This window comes from Cebus imitator, unplaced genomic scaffold (assembly GCF_001604975.1).
Source record: "Cebus imitator isolate Cc_AM_T3 unplaced genomic scaffold, Cebus_imitator-1.0 Scaffold5, whole genome shotgun sequence".
Classification (NCBI taxonomy): Eukaryota; Metazoa; Chordata; class Mammalia; order Primates; family Cebidae; genus Cebus; species Cebus imitator.
The window spans coordinates 4,417,128-4,437,086 of record NW_016107320.1 but is presented as its reverse complement, the minus strand read 5'-3'; the positions used below and the strand labels follow the sequence as shown (position 1 = coordinate 4,437,086).

The following is a 19,959-nucleotide window of genomic DNA, read 5'->3' as shown; positions in this document are numbered from 1 at the left end:
CTTATTTATCAAATTAAGGGGTTCAGAAGTATACCAAGGGCCCTGGGAAGTATTTTCAGCAGAGTAATATGACCAAAGTTTTATTTTAGGAGGATAAGACTGTTGGTGCTATGAAGGGCAGATCTGGAAGGGAAAACAAGGGGGAACAAGACGAAGATGCAGTGGCATGGAAGGGAGGAATCTGAAAGCAACTGGAGAACTGTATTTACAGGGCCTGGTACATAGAAATGGTTATAAAAGAAAAAGGGATGAAAGCAATTAAAAACTATTCCAAAATTCTGCAGCTGGGTAACTACAAGACTATCGTATTAAAAAATAAATGGAAGTATCTGGAGGGAAATGGTTAGCTGGATTTTAGACATGTTGCTTCAAGATTCAGGGATTTTATATGTAGCTCTATCAGCTGTTAGACATATTTCTCTGAAAATCATATTTAAATTAACTTGCTCCTTGTTTTAAACCGTGACTTAGTTATTATACCCAGGAAACTGCAAGTTTGTTGGGCTAGTTATTTCTATCTAGTATACATTAAAACAAAATTATAATCTTAAGAATAAAGATTATCCATGTGTCAGTTGAAGTCATCTTACATATAAAGCAAAGGTCACTGCAAGAAGGGCTACCTCTAGCTTCTAAAATTCATTTTACTTGGGGTGGAGAGAGAAAATTATAGTCTTAATGAAAACGACCTTTCTCTTGCTTGGGCTTAAAAGGTTATATGGCACAGTGGTATTACTGTAGTAATTATCATAGTAGTATTATAAAGAATTAGCTTTATAATAAAGTTCGCAATTAATTTACTGGAGGCCATGCTTTTGTCTTTAAGAATTTGAAATCAAAATATATCTGGTCATTTTCCATGAAAATATACAGGTTAACCATAAACATGTCCACAAGCAGTCATCCAAGTGATAGCATTTATGTTCCAGGAATTGCAATGTAAATAAAATCTGTCTTTCCCATATAAAAAGTGTTCATAGGTAGGAAGCTATGTTATAAAGGAAGGACCAAAGTCACATGGGTACTATACTTAATTAACTAGAAAGGATACAGGTATATATTATTTAACATAGGACTGGGCAAAGTATCTATGAGAAACATAAATTTGGAAGTTCAGAGGCTTCCAAGAGAGTAACGGTGAAGATAGGAGGTAAGGCTATGATGTGTAGAAGAAGGGTTTTTTTTTTCTGGGACCAGAAATAAAATAACTATATTCCATACCCCACTGGTATCCACGAGGAGGAACACAGGCAATGAGACATATAAGCATGTTAAAGTATATCAGAAAACAGAATGGCTCCCTGGCTTAAGCCAAATAGACATGAATTAAATGAATACAATACATGCACCCTCACTCTTCCCCCACTATATAGATATGTTGATCATCATCACATATTACTGATATAGAATGTTAATGGGAGTAAATGCTAAGGGTTAAAGATATGGAAAAGGTTTATAAATCAAATTTATTACTTTATAATGGAAGGCTAGATAAATAACATTTGCAATTAAAATAAAAATAAATTTGATTGCTTGACGATTGGGCCAGAAGACAGTCAAACATAGTTCAATACAAAGAAAGGTAGTATCACTTGTCTGGAGGAAAGGAACTGTGCTTGGTAATATGCTTTAAATGCAATAGTCTATGTATAGATCAAGAAAAGGCTATAGAAATTATTCTGGCCAAAAGAAAAATCAATGGAACCATTTACTTAGAACAAAACTGCAGTAAAAAAAAGAACAATGTAACTGATGAAACCAGTACAAGCTGTCAGAAGGAGTGACTGGGAGACTAAACTATTAAACTATTAAAATCAATAAAATGTGATAAAAACACCACAGGAAGTCAGTTATTGACAAAGAGACTATACAATATAAAGTTAAAAAGAAGAAATAACACATAAAATCACAATGCAAATTGACTAAAAGAAGAAAAACTAATGTTCTTTAGGAAACTTTCATCAGTAAATTTGAATTATTTGTTTGAATTAGGTCTTTGGTTTATTCAGCAAAGACATGTTTGAAATTTTACAATTACTGTGGATATGATTTGGGAAGAATGACTATAGCTGTAATATGGGAACAGGAGAGTATAATGGTTTTAAAACAGCTTTCACAGCTTCAGTTACAGAATAAGGATAAAGCATTCTTACTGTTTAGAATAGTCTCCTAAGAAAGCTCCAAAACAAAGGATGAATAAATGGTTGGAAAAATAAATAATTATAGCAGTCTATAAAGTCCTAACCATTAGACCAAAGGCATATGTGATGCTTCACTGTATTAAAAACTGACAGGGCAGCACAATATTATTGAGAATTTTAACTATCTGAAAATTTGTAGGCCTTAGGTTTTACAGGTCGAGGAAATGATAGGCTAAAAGACATTTAACCTATCTTTTAGCCCAATTTTATAAGAGGGTAAAAAATAATTAGAATTAAGATCTTCTTTCAGTCCAATGCCATCCCTACTTAACTGTTCTTATCATTAAGTGTATTAAAGATAAACTACAATAAAAAATTTGGCTTAAAAAAAAAACAGAAGAAAAACCAGCATAACTGATATAAAAAAGAAAAAAAGAGCTGGTTTTTAAGTTAACTCCAAAGTGACTATAAGCCTAGAAGGGAAGCATAATGGGCCAAAGGGGCTAGTGAAATACTGGAAAATTATGTCATATAAAGAATAATTGCAAAAAATAGATAGATTTATTCTAAAATAGGGGAAGATTTGTAGAGGTGTATGGTTGAAAGGGTGACACCTCTGATAAGCTGACTAGGTCTTGAAAAGATATAAAGGGCCACATTATGTTGCAGTGGGCTGAATGGTGGTCCTTACAATGGTATGTCTATGTTCTAATCCGCAGGACCTGTGAATATCACCTTCTTTGGAAAAAGGGTGTCTGCAGATGAAATTACATTGAGGGTCTAGAGATGAGGACATCACCCAGGATTATACTGGTGGCCTCAAATTCAATGTGAATGTCCTTAGAAGAGATACAGAGGACAGGAAAGCCATGTGAAAATGGAAGTGGACTGGAGTAGCATGGGCACAAGCCAAGGAAGCTGCCAACCATCAGAAGCTAGAAGAGGCATGGAATATATTCTCCCCTAGAGCCTCTGAAGGGAGTATATCCCTATGAAACTTCATACATACATAGACTTGAGATTACATCTCTGTGCAAAGCAGGGTAAGCATAAGCCCAAAACAAACGAATTACACCTAGGGGCAGATTTTGGCACACTTTAAGTTGCAGGCATTCTATTACACTTGTCCCAAATTGTAACAAGTTATCTTCCCTGGCTGGAGGACTAACATGGGTGTTATTATACAAGGGTGATCCCTATACCGGGGAGAATGATTTTCTTTAAACACCTTCTCATTCTAAAATTTCATGTATATCAATAGTCCATTTAAACTCAGGACTTAACTATCATTCAGTAGTTAAAGCTGACCATGATAATGAAAGCATGCAATATTAGAACTCATTATCCTGTATAAAAACAGGGAAACAGAAGAATCCTAAATCGTAAATGTCTTAATGATGACACCATCCTTAGACCTTCATAGACATTTAAGATGTTTCCCAAAATAGGATGTGTCTATTGGAATGTATGGCCGATTTTTGGTTCAAGATTATTTAAAACTCCAACTGGACAACAGAAACTTCATAAAGGGGCAATTTTTAGAAGGTGCACCGGTCTAAGTACTACTGTGCTTTCCGAATTAATGAGCAACTGCTTCAGGAGCCTAGTCACATAAATAATGAAATGAGATGAATAAAGCTTGATGTTTTTCCAAAAAAAAACAACCAAGCACAATTTTGAAAACATTCTTTTGAGGTAGTTGTATGGTCTAAGTTTTCACATTTAATAAACTGCACATTGCTAAGTTGCTTATAAAGATAAAACAAAATAACAAAGACTCATTTGTTAGACAATTTTCGGAAGAAGTATAAAATACCAGACTCCTCTGGCTTCTTATGAAATGTTTTGTGGGTTTAAATATAGCTCATAAGAAGCAAAAGAGAAAGAGGTGGGTGGTAATTAAGAATTCTTTCTCTTTTTTTTTTGAGATAGGGTTTTGCTTTGTCACCAAGGATAGAATGCAGTGGCAAAATCACAGCTCACTGCTGTTTCAAACACCTGGGCTCGTGTGATCCTCTGGCTCTGGCCTCCTAGTAGGTAGGACTACAGATAACCTAAGTCACCACACTCGGCTAACTTAAAAAATTTTTTTTGTAGCGATGGGGGTCTTGCTTTGTTGCCTAGGCTGGTCTCAAACTCCTGGGCTCAAGCAATCCTGCCTAGACATTCCAAAGTGCTGGGGTTAAGGTGTGAGCCACTGCATCCAGCCTAATTCTTAGTATTTAATTTAAATGACTAAAATATATACAAGAGTGTTTACCTGTTCTGTTTCAAAGATATCCCGAAGGTGTTCAAGGCCAAGGCTTTTTAGGAATTGGCTGATATTCATGTCAAGACCCACAACTAAAACAGAAACATATTAAAGATTCTCAGAAAGAATTGTATAAAGAAAATTTCAGTATCCATTTAAATCTATGACTCTGACACCCTTGGCTGTCAGGTGATTTTACATGGCATAAAATAATACAGAATACATAGATTTAATTCAGATACTTTATTTCTGAAGTTGACTGAGAAGTAAAAGCAGAGTGTTTTATCTTTATCAAATTAGCATTTGTATTAATTATAATATTGTGGTTAGAATACAGAATTATAGATTATTGTAATATATAAAAATATATAAAAATATAAGTATAGAATATAATATTAATTTTAATTATAGTATTTCTTATAGAATGCTACTTACATAGAAAAATCTAAAGATTTTAATGAATTTTAAAAATCTAAATGTATCAGCTATCATTTTAGTTTTCATTCCTGAAATGACTTCTCAGGTGTGTTCTGATACAATTTCAGTATAAGACCCACCCAGTGGTTCAAGAAGACGTTCTGGTTGTAAATAGATGCTCTAGAATATACAGAAATTCTGCTCCACTAACAAAAGGTATAAATCAATAAGCATTCCCAGGCTCTACTCACCTTCTCCTTCCTTCCTTTCTGTTCCAGAGGCGCCATCCCCTGCATTGGAGGCTCCTCCTACAGCCAACTCTGCTAAAGGGCCAGTGAGGTTGTCTATGCTGCTGGCAGCAGAGAGGCAGGAGGGGGTAGATGCTGGTGAGATCAGAGAGGCACTCACTACAGTAGCTTGAGGTTTAAAACAGGTAGGTAAGGCCTCTGGGGGCATGGCATCTATCAGCAAAGCTCTGATATCATCAGCCTAAAAAAATGATTAAAAAAAAACCATGAAAATACTATATATTAAAATGGTAAGTTTTTGACTAAGAACCAAATGCTTTGTGAATTTTTTCCCCTTAATGAATGCCTCATTAACCCCTACTGGTTTTTGATTATTCCTTCTCCTATCTACAGCTCCAAATAGTTTCAGTAGATAGAACTGGAGAAACAATGTAATTTTTAAAAAATATTTCTTCCTTCATTAAAAACAAGCACTTTCAGTGTTAACTGTCACCCTCCTTTAGAAAAAATTTCCATATTTACTATATTTTATGTTTAAACAGCTATAATAATCTGGTTATTTACTTCACACTTAATAATTTCATGTACAATTAACATGTGGTAAAATTTCAAAGGGATGACACTTTAATTTGGCTTATTTATTCATAAACTTTACAGTTTTTAAGTATTAGATGCAACTGCTGTTCGAGTATGCAGGAGACAGTCTCCAAAGACAGCCAGCCATCAATTCCTTCCTCCCATCATGCATGCCTTCCCTTGAATTTCCCTCCCTTTGAATCTGGTTTACCCTGTGAGTTGTCTTGACCAATAGAATGCAGAAGAAGTGATGTTCTGAGGCTTTTGAGCCAGGCTTTAATGGATTGGCGGTGCCTACTTTTACTTTCTTAGAAGTCATCTGCCATGCTGTACAGAAGTTTAGGCTAGACTAATGAGTGACGATATCCTATGCAGGATATCCTATCCCTGAAGGATGAAAGCTCATTTTGGAAGCTCCAGCCCCTGCTGAGTTCCCAGGTGAAGGTAACTACAAAGCCGGCAGAACTGCCCAGCTGAGCCCAGTCAGCTTCCAGAAATGTGAGAAATAACAAATCATCATGTGAAAACACTCACTAGGTTATGGGATGGCTTGGTATGCAGCAATAGAGAAATGAAATGCATACTGGTACCTGGAAGTGAGGTACTGCTGGACATGTGGCTTTGGTTGGAGGCATGAAGGGTGGCCTGGTGACTGCTGAGGGTGGCTGTGAGTAGAAGACAGGCAAGTGCTATTGAAGGGGAGAGAAAGGGGACTGATGCTGTGGAGCAGAATGTCTGGCAGCACTGGCACATGAGGTCTTATGGAAGGCAGAACATGAACCCAAACAGATTTCTAAATTTGGCTAAGGAGATTTCCAGAACAAATTCTGCCTCGCCAACTGGACTGGTGTGTTTATCTGCCCATGATAAGGTACAGGAAGAGAGAAAAGAACTAAGAAAGGAACTGTTTAGTTCTCTTTAAGGAAATGTATTCACCCAAGATATGCTAAGTTAGAAAATAAAATTATTCACCATTCCCAGCCTTTCCACCAGGAAAAGTTTCTCCAAGTAAGGAACAGCCTCAAGCCAAAGGTCAAATCCAGGGTGCTGACAGGAAAACACGGCCTCAGAATAAAAATCAACTACAGGTACAGATATATTACCTTAAAGTCTTTAAAGAACCTCTAAGGTGGCACCTTGTGAACTCCCTTGGCTAAATAAAAGAGCCTCGAAGGATTTTATGGGTATTGCCCCACTGCACTTTGACTTGGAATCCATGTTAGAGAGCGACCTGTCTTCAAAAGATTTGTGGGCTGGGCTTTTGGCTGATAGTGGTGTGTAATTTGATGGGAAATCCAAAAGTATATAAAGGAAGAGTTGTACTAGTTTGAATTAAAAGGAACAGACAGATTAAAATGATAAAAGGCTCAGCGTCCCCAAATTTCTAGCAACAGAAAACTGGTTGAGAAAGCAATTTGGCTATATGATCCATTTCTTATAAAAAGAGAAGGATAATTCAGAGGGCATAGCCAAGAGCTACAGAGTCTGGGTACAGTGACTCACATCTATAATCCCAGCACTTTGGGAGGCAGAGAAAAGAGGCTGAGGGAGGAGCCTAGGAGTTCAAGATCAACCTGGACAACATAGCAAGACCCAGTCTCCACAAAAAGAAAAAAAAAAATAGCCAGGCGTAGTGGTATGTGCCTGTAGTCACAGCTACTTAGGAGATTGAGGTGGGAGGATGGCTTGAATTTGGGAGGTCAAGGGTGCAGTTAGTCATGTTCACACTACTGCACTCTAGCCTGGGTGAAAGAGCCAAACTGTGTTTCAAAAGAAAAAAAAAAGGCAGTCACAGAGATCCTCCCCCTGGGAGCAGAAATGGTCCCTGATCAAGGACCGTTCCCTAACTCCAGAGTAGATGGCCCTGATAACAAGTGCCTGACTGAATTTTAGAATTGCTATGGACCCGGTGATGACTATCTGCCCCCTGTTGAATATAATTAGAATGTGGGAAAAATAGATGTAATTTGTGTTCACAGGGAAGACTGGCTGATTAAAGATGGCCATAAAATCTTTGCTTTTCCTTTCAAAGAAGGTGAAATCTATTTTCCTGTACCTTGAACCTAAGCTGACTTCAACAGAATGTGGCAGAAGTGACAGCATGTCAGTTCCAGGCTTAACCTTAAAGAACGATGGCAGCTTCTGCTTTCTCCCTTTTGAGATGCAATTATTCTGTGAAAAAATTCCAACGAGACTACTTAATGATAAGATACCACATAAGAGTAGTGAGGCTCCAACCTTTTAGTCGTGTCTGTCAATGCCCCTAGCATATAAGTGAAGCCATCTTTAGGTTTCTGCCCCAGCCACCAACTATATGCAGTTGCACAAGTGACCCCAGGTAAGATCAGAAGAACCTCCTAGCCAACATACAGAATCATAAGAAATAATAAATCATTATTATTTTAAGCCAAAGTGTTTTGAAACAGTTTGTTACTCAGCAATAAATAAATGAAACAGAGCATACCTTGAAAAGAACTTTTTTGGCTTAAAAAATGAGAAATTATTGTGACTATATAGTAACTCCCTGATTTTCAGAAAGTTCAGAGATGATGATGTAGCGTTTAACTTTGCAGTTAAATAATACTGTCCAGAGTTAATTTTTGACTATCTCACAGATGTCGGTAAATTATCATGAACATTAGTTGTTCTACAATAATATGCCAAATATAGAAGGTACAAGATATTTTACTAAATATAATTTTTTAAGGTACACTCTAAAAATGTGTTTTCTTATGATCCATGTTTTCCCAGCAGGCTAAGAATGGCAAAAAAAAATTAACTTACTGTTTAGTTTGCCTAAAGAGTGTTAAATTATATTTTCATAGAAAAAGTGTGAACTTCAAAAATTTTCAGAAGAAAATCTTTGTTCTAAGTGAAATAAACACTATTAAAAGTAAGCTGCCGAGCCCGAGAATCTAATGTCATCTCTGAAAGTACAATGAACAATACTCAGTATCTGAAATGAGGACTTACTGTTGCCAGATCCAGAGGTGTCTGACCTTCTTGGTTCTTCATGGTTGGATCTGCACCATGTGCTAGCAGCAGGGCACACAGCTGTGTCCTTCCTTTCTGGGCTGCTTCATGGAGAGGAGTAAATGCCCACTTATCTGTTGCATTTACACACGTGTTGTATTTTATCAATAATGCTGCTATGTCAACATGCTGAAGAAAAAGAAAAGGATATAAAGAGTTAAGAATGAGATCATCTGGTAAAGCGTCATCGTGTATACTTGTTTTTATTTAACAATTCACTCTTTCCATAGCTCCATTTTCATCCTTAACAGAAGTTTCTTCTAAAAAAATAAAAGGAGTATTTCAGTCCTCTACTTATACTTTGGACTCCATCTTATCTTACATCCTCCAAAATCTCAATACCACAGTTACACTTTTACCCTGTAACTGTTCATCGGCTTTTTTTTTTTTTTTTTTTTAAAAAAAAGATTTATTCTTCTAACATATTCAGCTTTTTTAAAAAACAAATACTATGTAAAGGGGTTCGCTTTGTAAAGTGAAACTAGTACCTAATTCAAGTCTTCTGTTAATGGTCTAATCTATCTGCCAAACTTTTCAATCATTCTGTTCACACTGATTCTCTTATCTTTCCATTTCTTTTCTAACCTACTGCAATCTGATTTACTGAAACACTTATCTCAAAGATTCTCAATGTTTTTTCTTCAGCATTTGAAAAAGCAACATAACATTTTATAAAAATTGGTCTGTTAAGTCTAAATGATTGAGGGGTGGACGAAATGTTAGCAGCAGACACACTAATAACCTGGGTGTGAGGTGATGAGACCCCGAACTGTGACAGTCATAGAAAAATGGAAAACAAGGGCTAAATCTGAGAAATTATGAAAGAAAAAAAATTGGGTTTAGAAAGACAAATTAACAACAGAAGAGAGAGACAGAAAAGTCAAAGATGACTACATTTTTGTTGAGGGGAGATGGGGAATCTAGAAGATTAGAAAAAAAGGCAGAACTATTAACAGAAACTGAGTTGTTAAAAGTTTAATTAGGGGCCAGGTGCGGTGACTCACACCCATAATCCCAGCACTTTGGGAGGCTGAGGTGGGTGGATCACCTGAGGTCAGGAGTCCGAGACCAGCCTGGCCAACATGGCGAAACCCCATCCCTACTAAAAATACAAAAATTAGCTGGGCAAGGTGGTGCATGCCTGTAATCAGCTACTCAGGAGGCTGGGGCATAGAATAGCTTGAACCCAAAAGGCGGAGATTACAGTGAGCTGAGATCATGCCATTGTACTCCAGCCTGGGTGACAAAGCAAGGCTCTGTCTCAAGAAAAAAAAAAAGTTCAAGTAGGTATGAAACTCTCAGATAAGGTTCACTGAGGTAGGTAGCTTCTGAGGTAAAATATCAAAGTAATGACATTCTGTAGATGGTTTGTCGGAAAGCTTGGTGCACAGTAAAGGGGGCATCATTCACTTTTTCGCTCTGCTACCCGCTCATCCACCAACCAATCAATTGCTCAATACCTATGGAGGGCCAAGCACTGGGGATAGGAGCTCCAGGGAGATACAAAATGGAATAGTGGATTAATAGTTGTAGCTATTTGATAAATTAGCTCATTAAGGAAAAGAATACAGAAAGATAATTGCAAGGTGAATAAAACCTTGAAAGTAACAATATTTTGGAAAAGGAGAGTGAAAGAAAAATCCTCAGAGGAGACAAGAGGAGATATAGAAGCTGGAGCAGGACTATAAAAGCTGTTATAGGAGAAAGTTCCATGGAGACCAGGTTCTCTCAAATAAGAACTCCATAAAGCAAAAGCCTTCAGCTTCTTCCCAGAAATCCTTATAAAATAAGCTAAGACCATCAATTACACAAACAGCCAATACTGATTCAACAAACAGACTTTTTAAGAATATTAAAAATAACTTGGATATTTTTAAAAACACATTTAGGATGTTAGGCTGGTTACCACTTAAGTGTTTCTGAGATCCATTTCAATGCCAATATACTATAATTTGGTGCAACTGGCACATTTCCAGGCATAACTTGGTCAGTTTGGATAATTAACTCAAAAGCACATTATCTGTTGAGAATACACTTCTAACTCATGTTGCTGCTCAAGTACCATACATTGAGGGTTTTAAAGAGGATATTTATGAGAATGGGAACAGGAAAGGCCAAGAAAATCCCAAGGTGCGATTTAATGCATGTCACTGTCTATTTTCTAAGATAGAGTCTTTTCTGTACTCTTGAAGACACTCACTTCAAAATGAAATGGCACTTTTTCAGAGGAAGTATTTAATTTTACATAATATAAATATCTGTATTTCCTAATTTTAGGAACAGTAGTTTCTGAAAACAAAGTAAAGAACATTTATCTAAAAAGAAAAGTACAGATCAGTCAACTACTAAGGAAAGCTTCCACATTTGCTCTAATAATACAAAGCAGCAAAAACCCCCAAAAAACAAAAAAATAGGCCACGTGCAGTGGCTCACGTCTGTAATCCCAGCACTTTGGGAGGCCGAGGCAGGCAGATCATTTGAGGTGAGGAGTTTTGAGGCCAGCCTGGCCAACATGACGGAAACCCCATCTCTGCTAAATATACAAAAATTGCTGGGCATGGTAGCACACACCTGTAATCCCAGCTACTCAGCAGGCTGAGTCAGGAGAATCACTTGAATCTGGGAGATGGAGGTTGCAGTGACTCAAGATTGTGTCACTGCACTCCAGCCTGAGTGAGATTCCATTTCAAACAAAACAAAATAAAAAACCCCCCAAAACAAAAACAAACAAACAAAAAAAGCAGCATAATCAGACTAAGGTTTCTCAGAACAGGGTATATTTTGTAATTCTTCTGGGATTATAATATCACTATAAAATTAGTTCTATAGCTTAATTATTTTTAAACTTTCTAACACAAAAGATCAAAACAGAGGTACCACTTGTGGTATTATCAAAATCCCCTAAAACAAAACTAAACCTAGTAATTTATCTCCCTTATTCAAAAGCTGTATGTTGAAAAAAGGTAGCAATTTTTGCTAAGTTAACTCAAAAGCACGGAATAATTTCAACCTTCTCCCCAGTGAAGTTATAAGCTATTTAAACTGTGTTTCTGATGATTAATTTTATTGAACTCTCACGTTTATTGGCAGAATAATATAATTTGGTAGACTAATTTACACAGGCTTCTAAAATGTCAAAAAGTCCAAGGAATATTAAGTGTTTGTGTATGTGTGTATAAAATGAATTGCATTTTCTTTATACTGAAGTTAGAGTTTATTGGACAAACCAATTACATGCTTGTGAAATTTTCTGACAAATGTCTGAAAGAACAATTAACAGGAAGGAGTGTATTACTACCCAAGTAGACTAAAAACACAGTTCTTAAGCTGTTTAATTCTTTTAAATAGCTATATCACTGAGGCAAAAATAGTAACTGGAATTTAAGGCTGACAAATTCAATAAATAGCAGTTTAGTTCTATTTAACACAGTATATAAGAGCAAAGTATTGAACTAAAAGGTCCAGAGAAGAGACTGATCTCTGTTGGAATGTTTCCAGGAGAAAGAGACAATTTAACATAGTTTCAGAATCCAGCTGCAACAAAAAATGCTTTAAATGACAAACACAACATAAAAAGGCTGCGAAGCCTTTAATTTTAAAAAGGTGGGAAGTAGGGGAAAGCAATGTGCTTGGGCTTCAGTTAAAGCCATTTAATTGTAAAGAGGCTTTATCACAATTATGTCAGGAAATTCCCCAAATGTTATACATTTTAGAGAAAGCACTGGAAAATGAAAACAGTTGAAAGGAAATGAATCAGCCATTTGATTTACTCTTATGAGATAAAAAAAATTGCATGCTTTGTGGTAATAAGCGTCAATGTTTTATATATTTACTGGCTAGCAGAAAAATTAACTCTCTTGTATAAACATGCATTCAAATATAATACAGAATATTATAATATAAAGAACACCAAACACAGTTCTATAATATAAAGAACACCAAACACACTACCACTAATATCAGCTCTCATGAAACTTGTAATTTTTATTGAAGCTTCTTAAATACGTATTTTTTTCTCCATTTGAAAAAACTGACGTTCTTTTTATACAAAAAAGGCTCAAAGGCACACAGACAGCAGATTGAGCTCTCTAGGGGAAAAAAGGTAAATACGTATCAAGGAATAATGATCAATAAATAGCTGCATAAGCAAATAACTATGTAATTTCACAGCTACCTCCAATTATTATTTTATTCTCAGGCTAGTCAATTAATCTGTGTTTATTTAATACAGTATTGCGGCAGTCAAATATATAGATTATTCCTAAGACTGTGAGATGTAAGAGTGACATGTAATGTGGCCCTTATTCTGACTGGCTCAGTACATGAGCTGTGGGAAGCTATTTACTAATTATATATGTATATAATATATATGTATATGTACATATATATATATATATATATATATATATATAACAGAAAAATATATATGTATTTTTTGGAAGAAACAGGGTCTTGCTATGTTGCCTAGGCTGGTCTTGAACTCTTGGGCTCAAGCGATCCTCCCGCCTCAGCCTCCCAAAGTGCTGGGATTACAGGTATGAGCCATTGCAACTAGCCAGGAAGCAAGTTATTTTATAACTGTATTATCTTCCTTTTTATAATGCCTTACATTAGAGAATGCAATTTTCACATGCACCATCTCATTTCATCATTACAATAACTTGGAAAGGTCTTAGAATCCAACTTTTACTACTGAAAGATGAGAAAAATTAAGGTACTTGCTGAAGACCACTGAGTTATAAAACAGAAGACTAGATCCAAGATATTCAGAGCCCAAGTTCAGGCTTTTCCATTGAACCACAGATGCCTGTAGAGCCTTGCTAGACTAAAACACAAGAGCCATTTTCCTTCTAAGCTGAAAATGAGAAAGAGAATAATATTAGGAAGAAGAAACTATTTAAGTAGAGATCACTGGGTAACACTATACCTACAATTGCTCTATAAATTGCTTAATTTTCAGTATAGAGGCACTATTCCAGATGATGTGCCACAGAAAACCTACTCCACAAAATGATTATATGTGGCCTAGATAGTTAAGCATCATCGAATTCATGGGATGAATACAACATAATCAGTGTTTTGCCAGCTTAATAGAAATGTAGACTGGAACCCTGTGATTTCACTAAAATGTCCAGCCAAGGGATATGGATAGAATGAATAAAAAGGAACTTTTGAAAGATACACAGATTTGTCAATCTACAAATAAACAGAAACAGAGTGGTAACTACCCTTTAGTTTATGGGAGACAAAGCAGCTTCTTCAACTTTTTATATTGTGTTAATATTAGTATTCCTTAAATATATATATATATATATATCCTTAAATATATAGTCATATATATTTAAGAAGTACTAATAAATACTACTTAATTATATTTGAAACACTCATTTATTTAAAATATAATTATATAGAGATAGGGTCTCATTATGTTGCTTAGGCTGGTCTCAAAATCTTGGCCTTAACCCATATTGCTGTCTCAACCTTCCAACATGCTGCGATTACAGGTGTTAGTCACCATACCTAGCCTTACTTTAAGTCTACTAATTGAGATTAAGAAAAACACTGACTTAATATGGTTACTGAGTGGTTACTAACAATAGATTATAGGTTTTACAAATGACATTAAATAAAATTATTTTTCAGAGCTGAGTTTATGAATGGGGAAAATGCTAACAGAGAGTCACTGTGTGTCATGCGAGATTGCTGAGGGAAGTGGGTTGACTACATTAAAAAAAAATGTTATTATCACATTCATGTATCTGACCAAAGTGAAAGTTTGTCACCAAAGTGATAGTTAACTCACAGAAATCTGAATTTTAAATTTACAAGTCTAATACATGAAAAAAAATTTAGAGTGAATCAATCCACCCTCACAATGAGGTAAAACTACCTGCTATAAACACATTATCTGGCTCATTTGCATTATTCCATACCAGGATGAGATGAATCACATTGATCAAAACCTCTATCAAATCCCCTTTACACAGCCTAGATAATTTTTTGTTCATTTTCACCTCAGTAAGTTACCCTCATTTACAAAGAGCTAAGCAGTAGGGATTTAACAAACGTAAAAGGAAGGTAACATAAAAGGAGATAGTGAAAAAAAGTGTTATTTTTTCTCACTTGAAATTAGAAAAGGAGAAGAGGAGTTATGGGTAATGGTGAATTAAGTTTATGAAAATGGAACAGTGGGCTTCTGGTCGGGAGACTAACTCTATTACACCACTCTTGAAGTTAGGCAAGGTCGACTATCACTCTGCATTACAACACTTGAGCCACAAGAGAATCACTGTACATTTTACTCTCTTCAGAGTGGTCATCAAGTGACACACATGTATAGTAAGTAACATCTTAACTGATGGGGGTCAAAAGGTAAAATACTTACTTCATAAATTAAGCTTTCTTTTCTTTATCCTCTGTGACAGCTATAAAGACTGTGAAAGGTGAAGACTAATGGAGTAGAATACATCTTAACACTATGCCATCAGAAGAATGAGGATCAAAAGGTAAAATACTTTATAAATTAAGTTTTCTTTTCTTTATCTTGTGACTGCTATAAAGACTGTAAAAGGTGAAGACTAATAGAGTAGAACTTCCCTACGTTCACAAGGTATGGGATCTACTGTAGTCTACACAGTTGATAGTATAACATAAGCTTTATTAGATCAGTTCTTATTATAATTCTATGGCCATCACCTATCCTTATTCACAATAGGTTTACAGGGAAGATCAAAGATCTAATTTCGGTTCTACTGACACCATTGGCTTTATAAACTCTTAACTGAAGCTTAGCAAAAGAATTAGTAGAATACCATATGAAGAGAAGAATTATGCTAAGAAGTGCTGAAAATTAGTCTCCAAATGATATACATGTATAGTTACAATTTCAGGGTTAAGAATTACACGTAAATGTGTATGTAGTATGTTAGGAGCAAATATTTAGCATGCTGGACCTTTGGTACAAGTCTCTGTTGTTCAGTGAAATTGAGACCCTTATATGAAGGAAGGTTAAAATTTCCATGAGTTTTAATAAAAGATTCTTCGTCTTTGGAAAGATATCTTTAAATACTATAGTTTCAAGAGGATTTCAGTACTAATATTATAGTTATTAAATATGATACTTTCGATTAACTTATACTTGGAAGCATAATTTTCTCTCAAAAAACTGGGTTGTTGCTTTCCTTAAATGTATCCCCACTCAGATTTGTCTTCTTCCTGATATACAGGTCTTTGTAGAATGGGCTTGAGAGACGACAGTCTCATTACGAAGGGCCAGGGAGAATGTAGCAGGAGAAAAAATATGATAATCAAGATGGTAGGTTTGGTTGGTTTTTATTTATAGTATGTCAGGTTTTCGCAAATCTAGAAACCACCTTCTATCAATAGGGATTCCAACTGTGAGAGCACCTGGTATGTATAACCTAGCATCTGTGGGTTTTCACAGTCAAGAAGGGATTAAGTGGATGAACTATCAAGCACATGAGCATTCATCTTATTTCTGCAGTGAGCCATCAGGCTTGAGTGGGCCTTAGTTACTTCCAGTCCGTCAGTGCTGACATATGGCATCAAGGCACTGCAATTCATTTCTCTTCCTCTTACAACCAATGACAGTGTTTGAAAGGATAACTCTGGACTTTCACTGGGAGGTTTTAGCTAGTAATTTCAACTTTATGAAACCATATATATATATATATCAATTGCTCAATCATTTAATTTTTTTTTTTTTTAGATGAGGTCTCACTATGTTGACCAGGCTGGCCCTGAACACCTAGGCTCAAGTGATCTTCCCACCTCAGCCGCTGAATAGCTGGGATTATAGGTGCATGCCACTGTGTCTGGCTACTCGAGTATTTTTAAGATGTTGATGATAAATGTAAGTCACCATACTTTCCATGCCTATATAAGAGCCGCACGGCTTTTACAGTTTTAAAAATCTACTTGAGGTAGAGTTAAAAAATACTATCTTTATTGATAAGTATAAACTGGGCATTCATTACATGCCTATTATTGTGCTTGATAACGTGCAGAGACCAAAAAGCAATAAAAAGCATGGTGGTTGGCCACAAGGTAATTAAGCTTAGCTGGGAAGGCACGTCAAAATGCTGAACAGAAGATTAAAATTGTGCTAAATCATGCAGTTAGGTATCTAATTCCTTAATGCATAGTATGCATTTAATAAAGTCATAAATGCCAGGGAAGTTTTCTAGATTTTAACTTTGGTATGCTTACCCCATAAGATGCTGCATTATGAAGAGGAATTAAACCACCCTTGTCCTGGGCATTAACATCTGCTCCATGCTCTAGAAGATATTCAGCTACTTCCAGGTTATTGTAGCCTGCTATTTAGAGTAAAAAAAAAAAAAAAATACAGGAAACATGTCAGCTTAAGAGAAAAAAATACATACATACATACATAAATAATAAGGACCAGAAAATGTTAAGGTTTTAATGCCTTTTGCTTCAAAAGCTAATATTACCACATAATGCAGGGACTTCAAAATAAGAAATGATACAAAACAATGTCAATCAAAAGCATTTTACTAAGTAGTCCCATTTACGCTCAGTATGGCTTTCATATTTTAGTCAACTGTATTAGGTACTCACGAAAGGAAAACAGGGTGTGGAGGCACTGGAGACACTTACCTGCCAGGTGCAGAGGGGTTGAATTTCTGCCCTGGGTGTCTCTGCAGTTGATATTTTCCGGGGTACAGAGCTTTTGCACTCTTGCCAGGCAGCCCTTCTTGGCAGCATCCAACAAGGCAGCATCCCCTCTCAGTAAGTCCTGAATATCTGTGTCTCCTTCCTTTACCAAATCCAAAGGTGTATTTCCATCTCTGTTCTTTTTAGTTGGATCTGCTCCATGCTACAAAGAAGAAAAACCAAATGGGGTTTGTATTCTCTGTAATATCTTCCTGTAGTAAGTAGGTAGGTAGGTAGGTACTTAACCTACTCTACCTTTGTTCCTCCAGGGAAGGTATCTACTCTATATGCATTTTGAAAAACATTTTGCAAAATTCTTACTTAGCAATAGAATGGATCAGCTTTCTAACTATTAATACTACTCAGTCAAATCTTCAGGATCAATGGTGATAATAAAGTAGGGAGAGTGTTAAGTATCTTTGAGATCACTTGTATAATATACTTTTTCTCAGACTCCAAGTTGTCTTTGGAAACATTTTATTTTTAAGAATAGCATGGATATTAATTTTGACCAGATTCAATTACATAAAAATACTTAGTAGGTATGAAAAAGAAGAGAGTACAGTAAGATACACTGGTAAAAAAGGACTTAATTCTAAATGCCATCAGTAAGAATAAAGTTTGGTAATATTTTTAATATTTTTATCCTAAGACTTAATACCTATCATGAAATTATATATAAATGTTTTAAAAATTATAGATTTTTAAAGTTTAATTACCAATACTTATTAAATAAGGTAAATGGAAGTCAATAATTTTTATTATGGGTCAGCCACAGACTGTTGTGGGCTCACTGTGGAAATTAGTTATAAGTCAAGTTAGACAATACATTCACAATGACTTGGAAGTTATTTCTTACCAGCTAGTAATAATAGAAATAAATATCAGGTATTGTGTTTTTCTCAAGACTCATAAGCATGTATTTGATATCATCAAAGTGAAGGGAGAAGAAGTTTGTTTAAACAAATCAATTTTTTTTCTCCAGTTAAAAAAGAACAAGAGAAAATCTCATAAATACATGTCTGGTCATTTTTTAAAAATATACTTTAACTTAAAGTGAGCATAAATTATGGCTAGTTTCATATAACTACTAGTTTTTACTCTTTTTCATATATCTTAAATCTACATGAACAACTTTGTTTAGAGATTATATTTTAATAAAAATCTGATATTAAAATAAGTTCTTATAAGATACAATGTTTAATGTTTGCTGATGAAGAATTATTTGGTTAACAATAATAAAATAGCCAATAAGGAAAAAAAAATCAATTTGATTGAACACCTTGTTTCTCCTGTACAATTTTTTCTGATTAATACTGTAGGAACTAGATAATGCAGAATATTTCAGCTTTCTAAAACCTACTTTGATGAATTTTTATGACATGCATTTAATCAAGCCATTTCAGATATTCACTTTAGGCACTACTCCAAGCTATGTATCATATCACATAAACAGTCTTCTGTGGAACAGAAAATGAGAGCAGTCTCTACAGCACTATTGTTCTTAATAGAATAACATACCCCAACTTAATTTCAAGTAATAATCAAAATATATATACTATCAGTTTATATTTTATAACTTTTTAAAGTACATACTTTTAAAAGGAGCTTGCAGATTTCATACTTCCCTTTAGCTGCTGCTTCATGGAGAGGAGTAAATTTCCATAAGTCTGCCACATTGACAGAAGCCCCATGCCTTACTAAAAGCTCGGCCACCTCATAGTGTCCATATGAACAGGCATTATGAAGGGGCACCAAGCCGCTAAACAAAAGAAAATTATTTTAAAGTCATAAAACCAATATATGAGTTAAAATGATTCTTATAATAAAAATAATACCATTCTTCTATGGTACTGACTATACTGAACGCTGCTCAAAAAGAAATACTCCCACCTCTGGTCTTTAAGATATACTTATCCATTTCTAAATAAGGAGTAATAATTTCAAAAATGTCCTTTCAATGTAAAGACATTTTCCTAAGTTTCTCAAGGATGGATATATACTCAAAGCAATCCTTATCTTTAAAACATGTATAGAAATACAGCCATAGAATAAGGCTTCATCACAATATTTTGAATTCAAATTTTCACTCTGGCTATGTTGAGAACAACACTATGAATTGATTTTAATCATTAATAATCTGGTTTATCATCTTTTCTTTGAGTTTTACTAATGAAAATTGTATGCTTGCTTATAAAAAATATAATGCAATTAACTTACTTATTTAGGCAAGTTCTACCTTTATAAAAAGTTGTTTAAATCATAGTGATTCAACAGTGATTTCCATGCACAGGTTTAAATATTGAGGTGCCAAACAATGAAAACTCACAATCCAGGTGATTGAGAAAAGTGTTCAGTAAGAAAAATGATGATGCCAATTATAAGTTCTAGTCAGACAAAAAATGGGCAAACTATTCAGAGAGGAGCCTAAGTTCTGATTAGTAAGCAGCTGACTTTCTAAAAGGACAAAAAGATGCTCCTACAGAAGAGTAAATCAAAAGAATAAAATGTTGAACTTAGATGGCAGAAGCAAAGTATCAAGTGCCTTTTTACTTAGAGAGATCAGTGCCCTTTTTTTTTTTTTTTTTTTTTT

General features: G+C 35.1%; 1 protein-coding gene across 1 annotated transcript in view; it reads right to left on the bottom strand.

The window, feature by feature from the left end:
* The window catches only part of TNKS (tankyrase), a 187,270-nt gene that overhangs the window by 23,353 nt on the left and 143,958 nt on the right, over window positions 1-19,959 (bottom strand). Inside the window, exons 15-20 of the mRNA XM_017535741.2 lie at window positions 18,963-19,128; window positions 17,310-17,529; window positions 16,896-17,005; window positions 8,607-8,795; window positions 5,061-5,298; window positions 4,402-4,484 (exon numbers count right to left, since the gene is read on the bottom strand). Coding sequence (XP_017391230.1) covers window positions 4,402-4,484; window positions 5,061-5,298; window positions 8,607-8,795; window positions 16,896-17,005; window positions 17,310-17,529; window positions 18,963-19,128 — 1,006 coding nt within the window. The remainder of the gene's footprint in view (window positions 1-4,401; window positions 4,485-5,060; window positions 5,299-8,606; window positions 8,796-16,895; window positions 17,006-17,309; window positions 17,530-18,962; window positions 19,129-19,959) is intronic.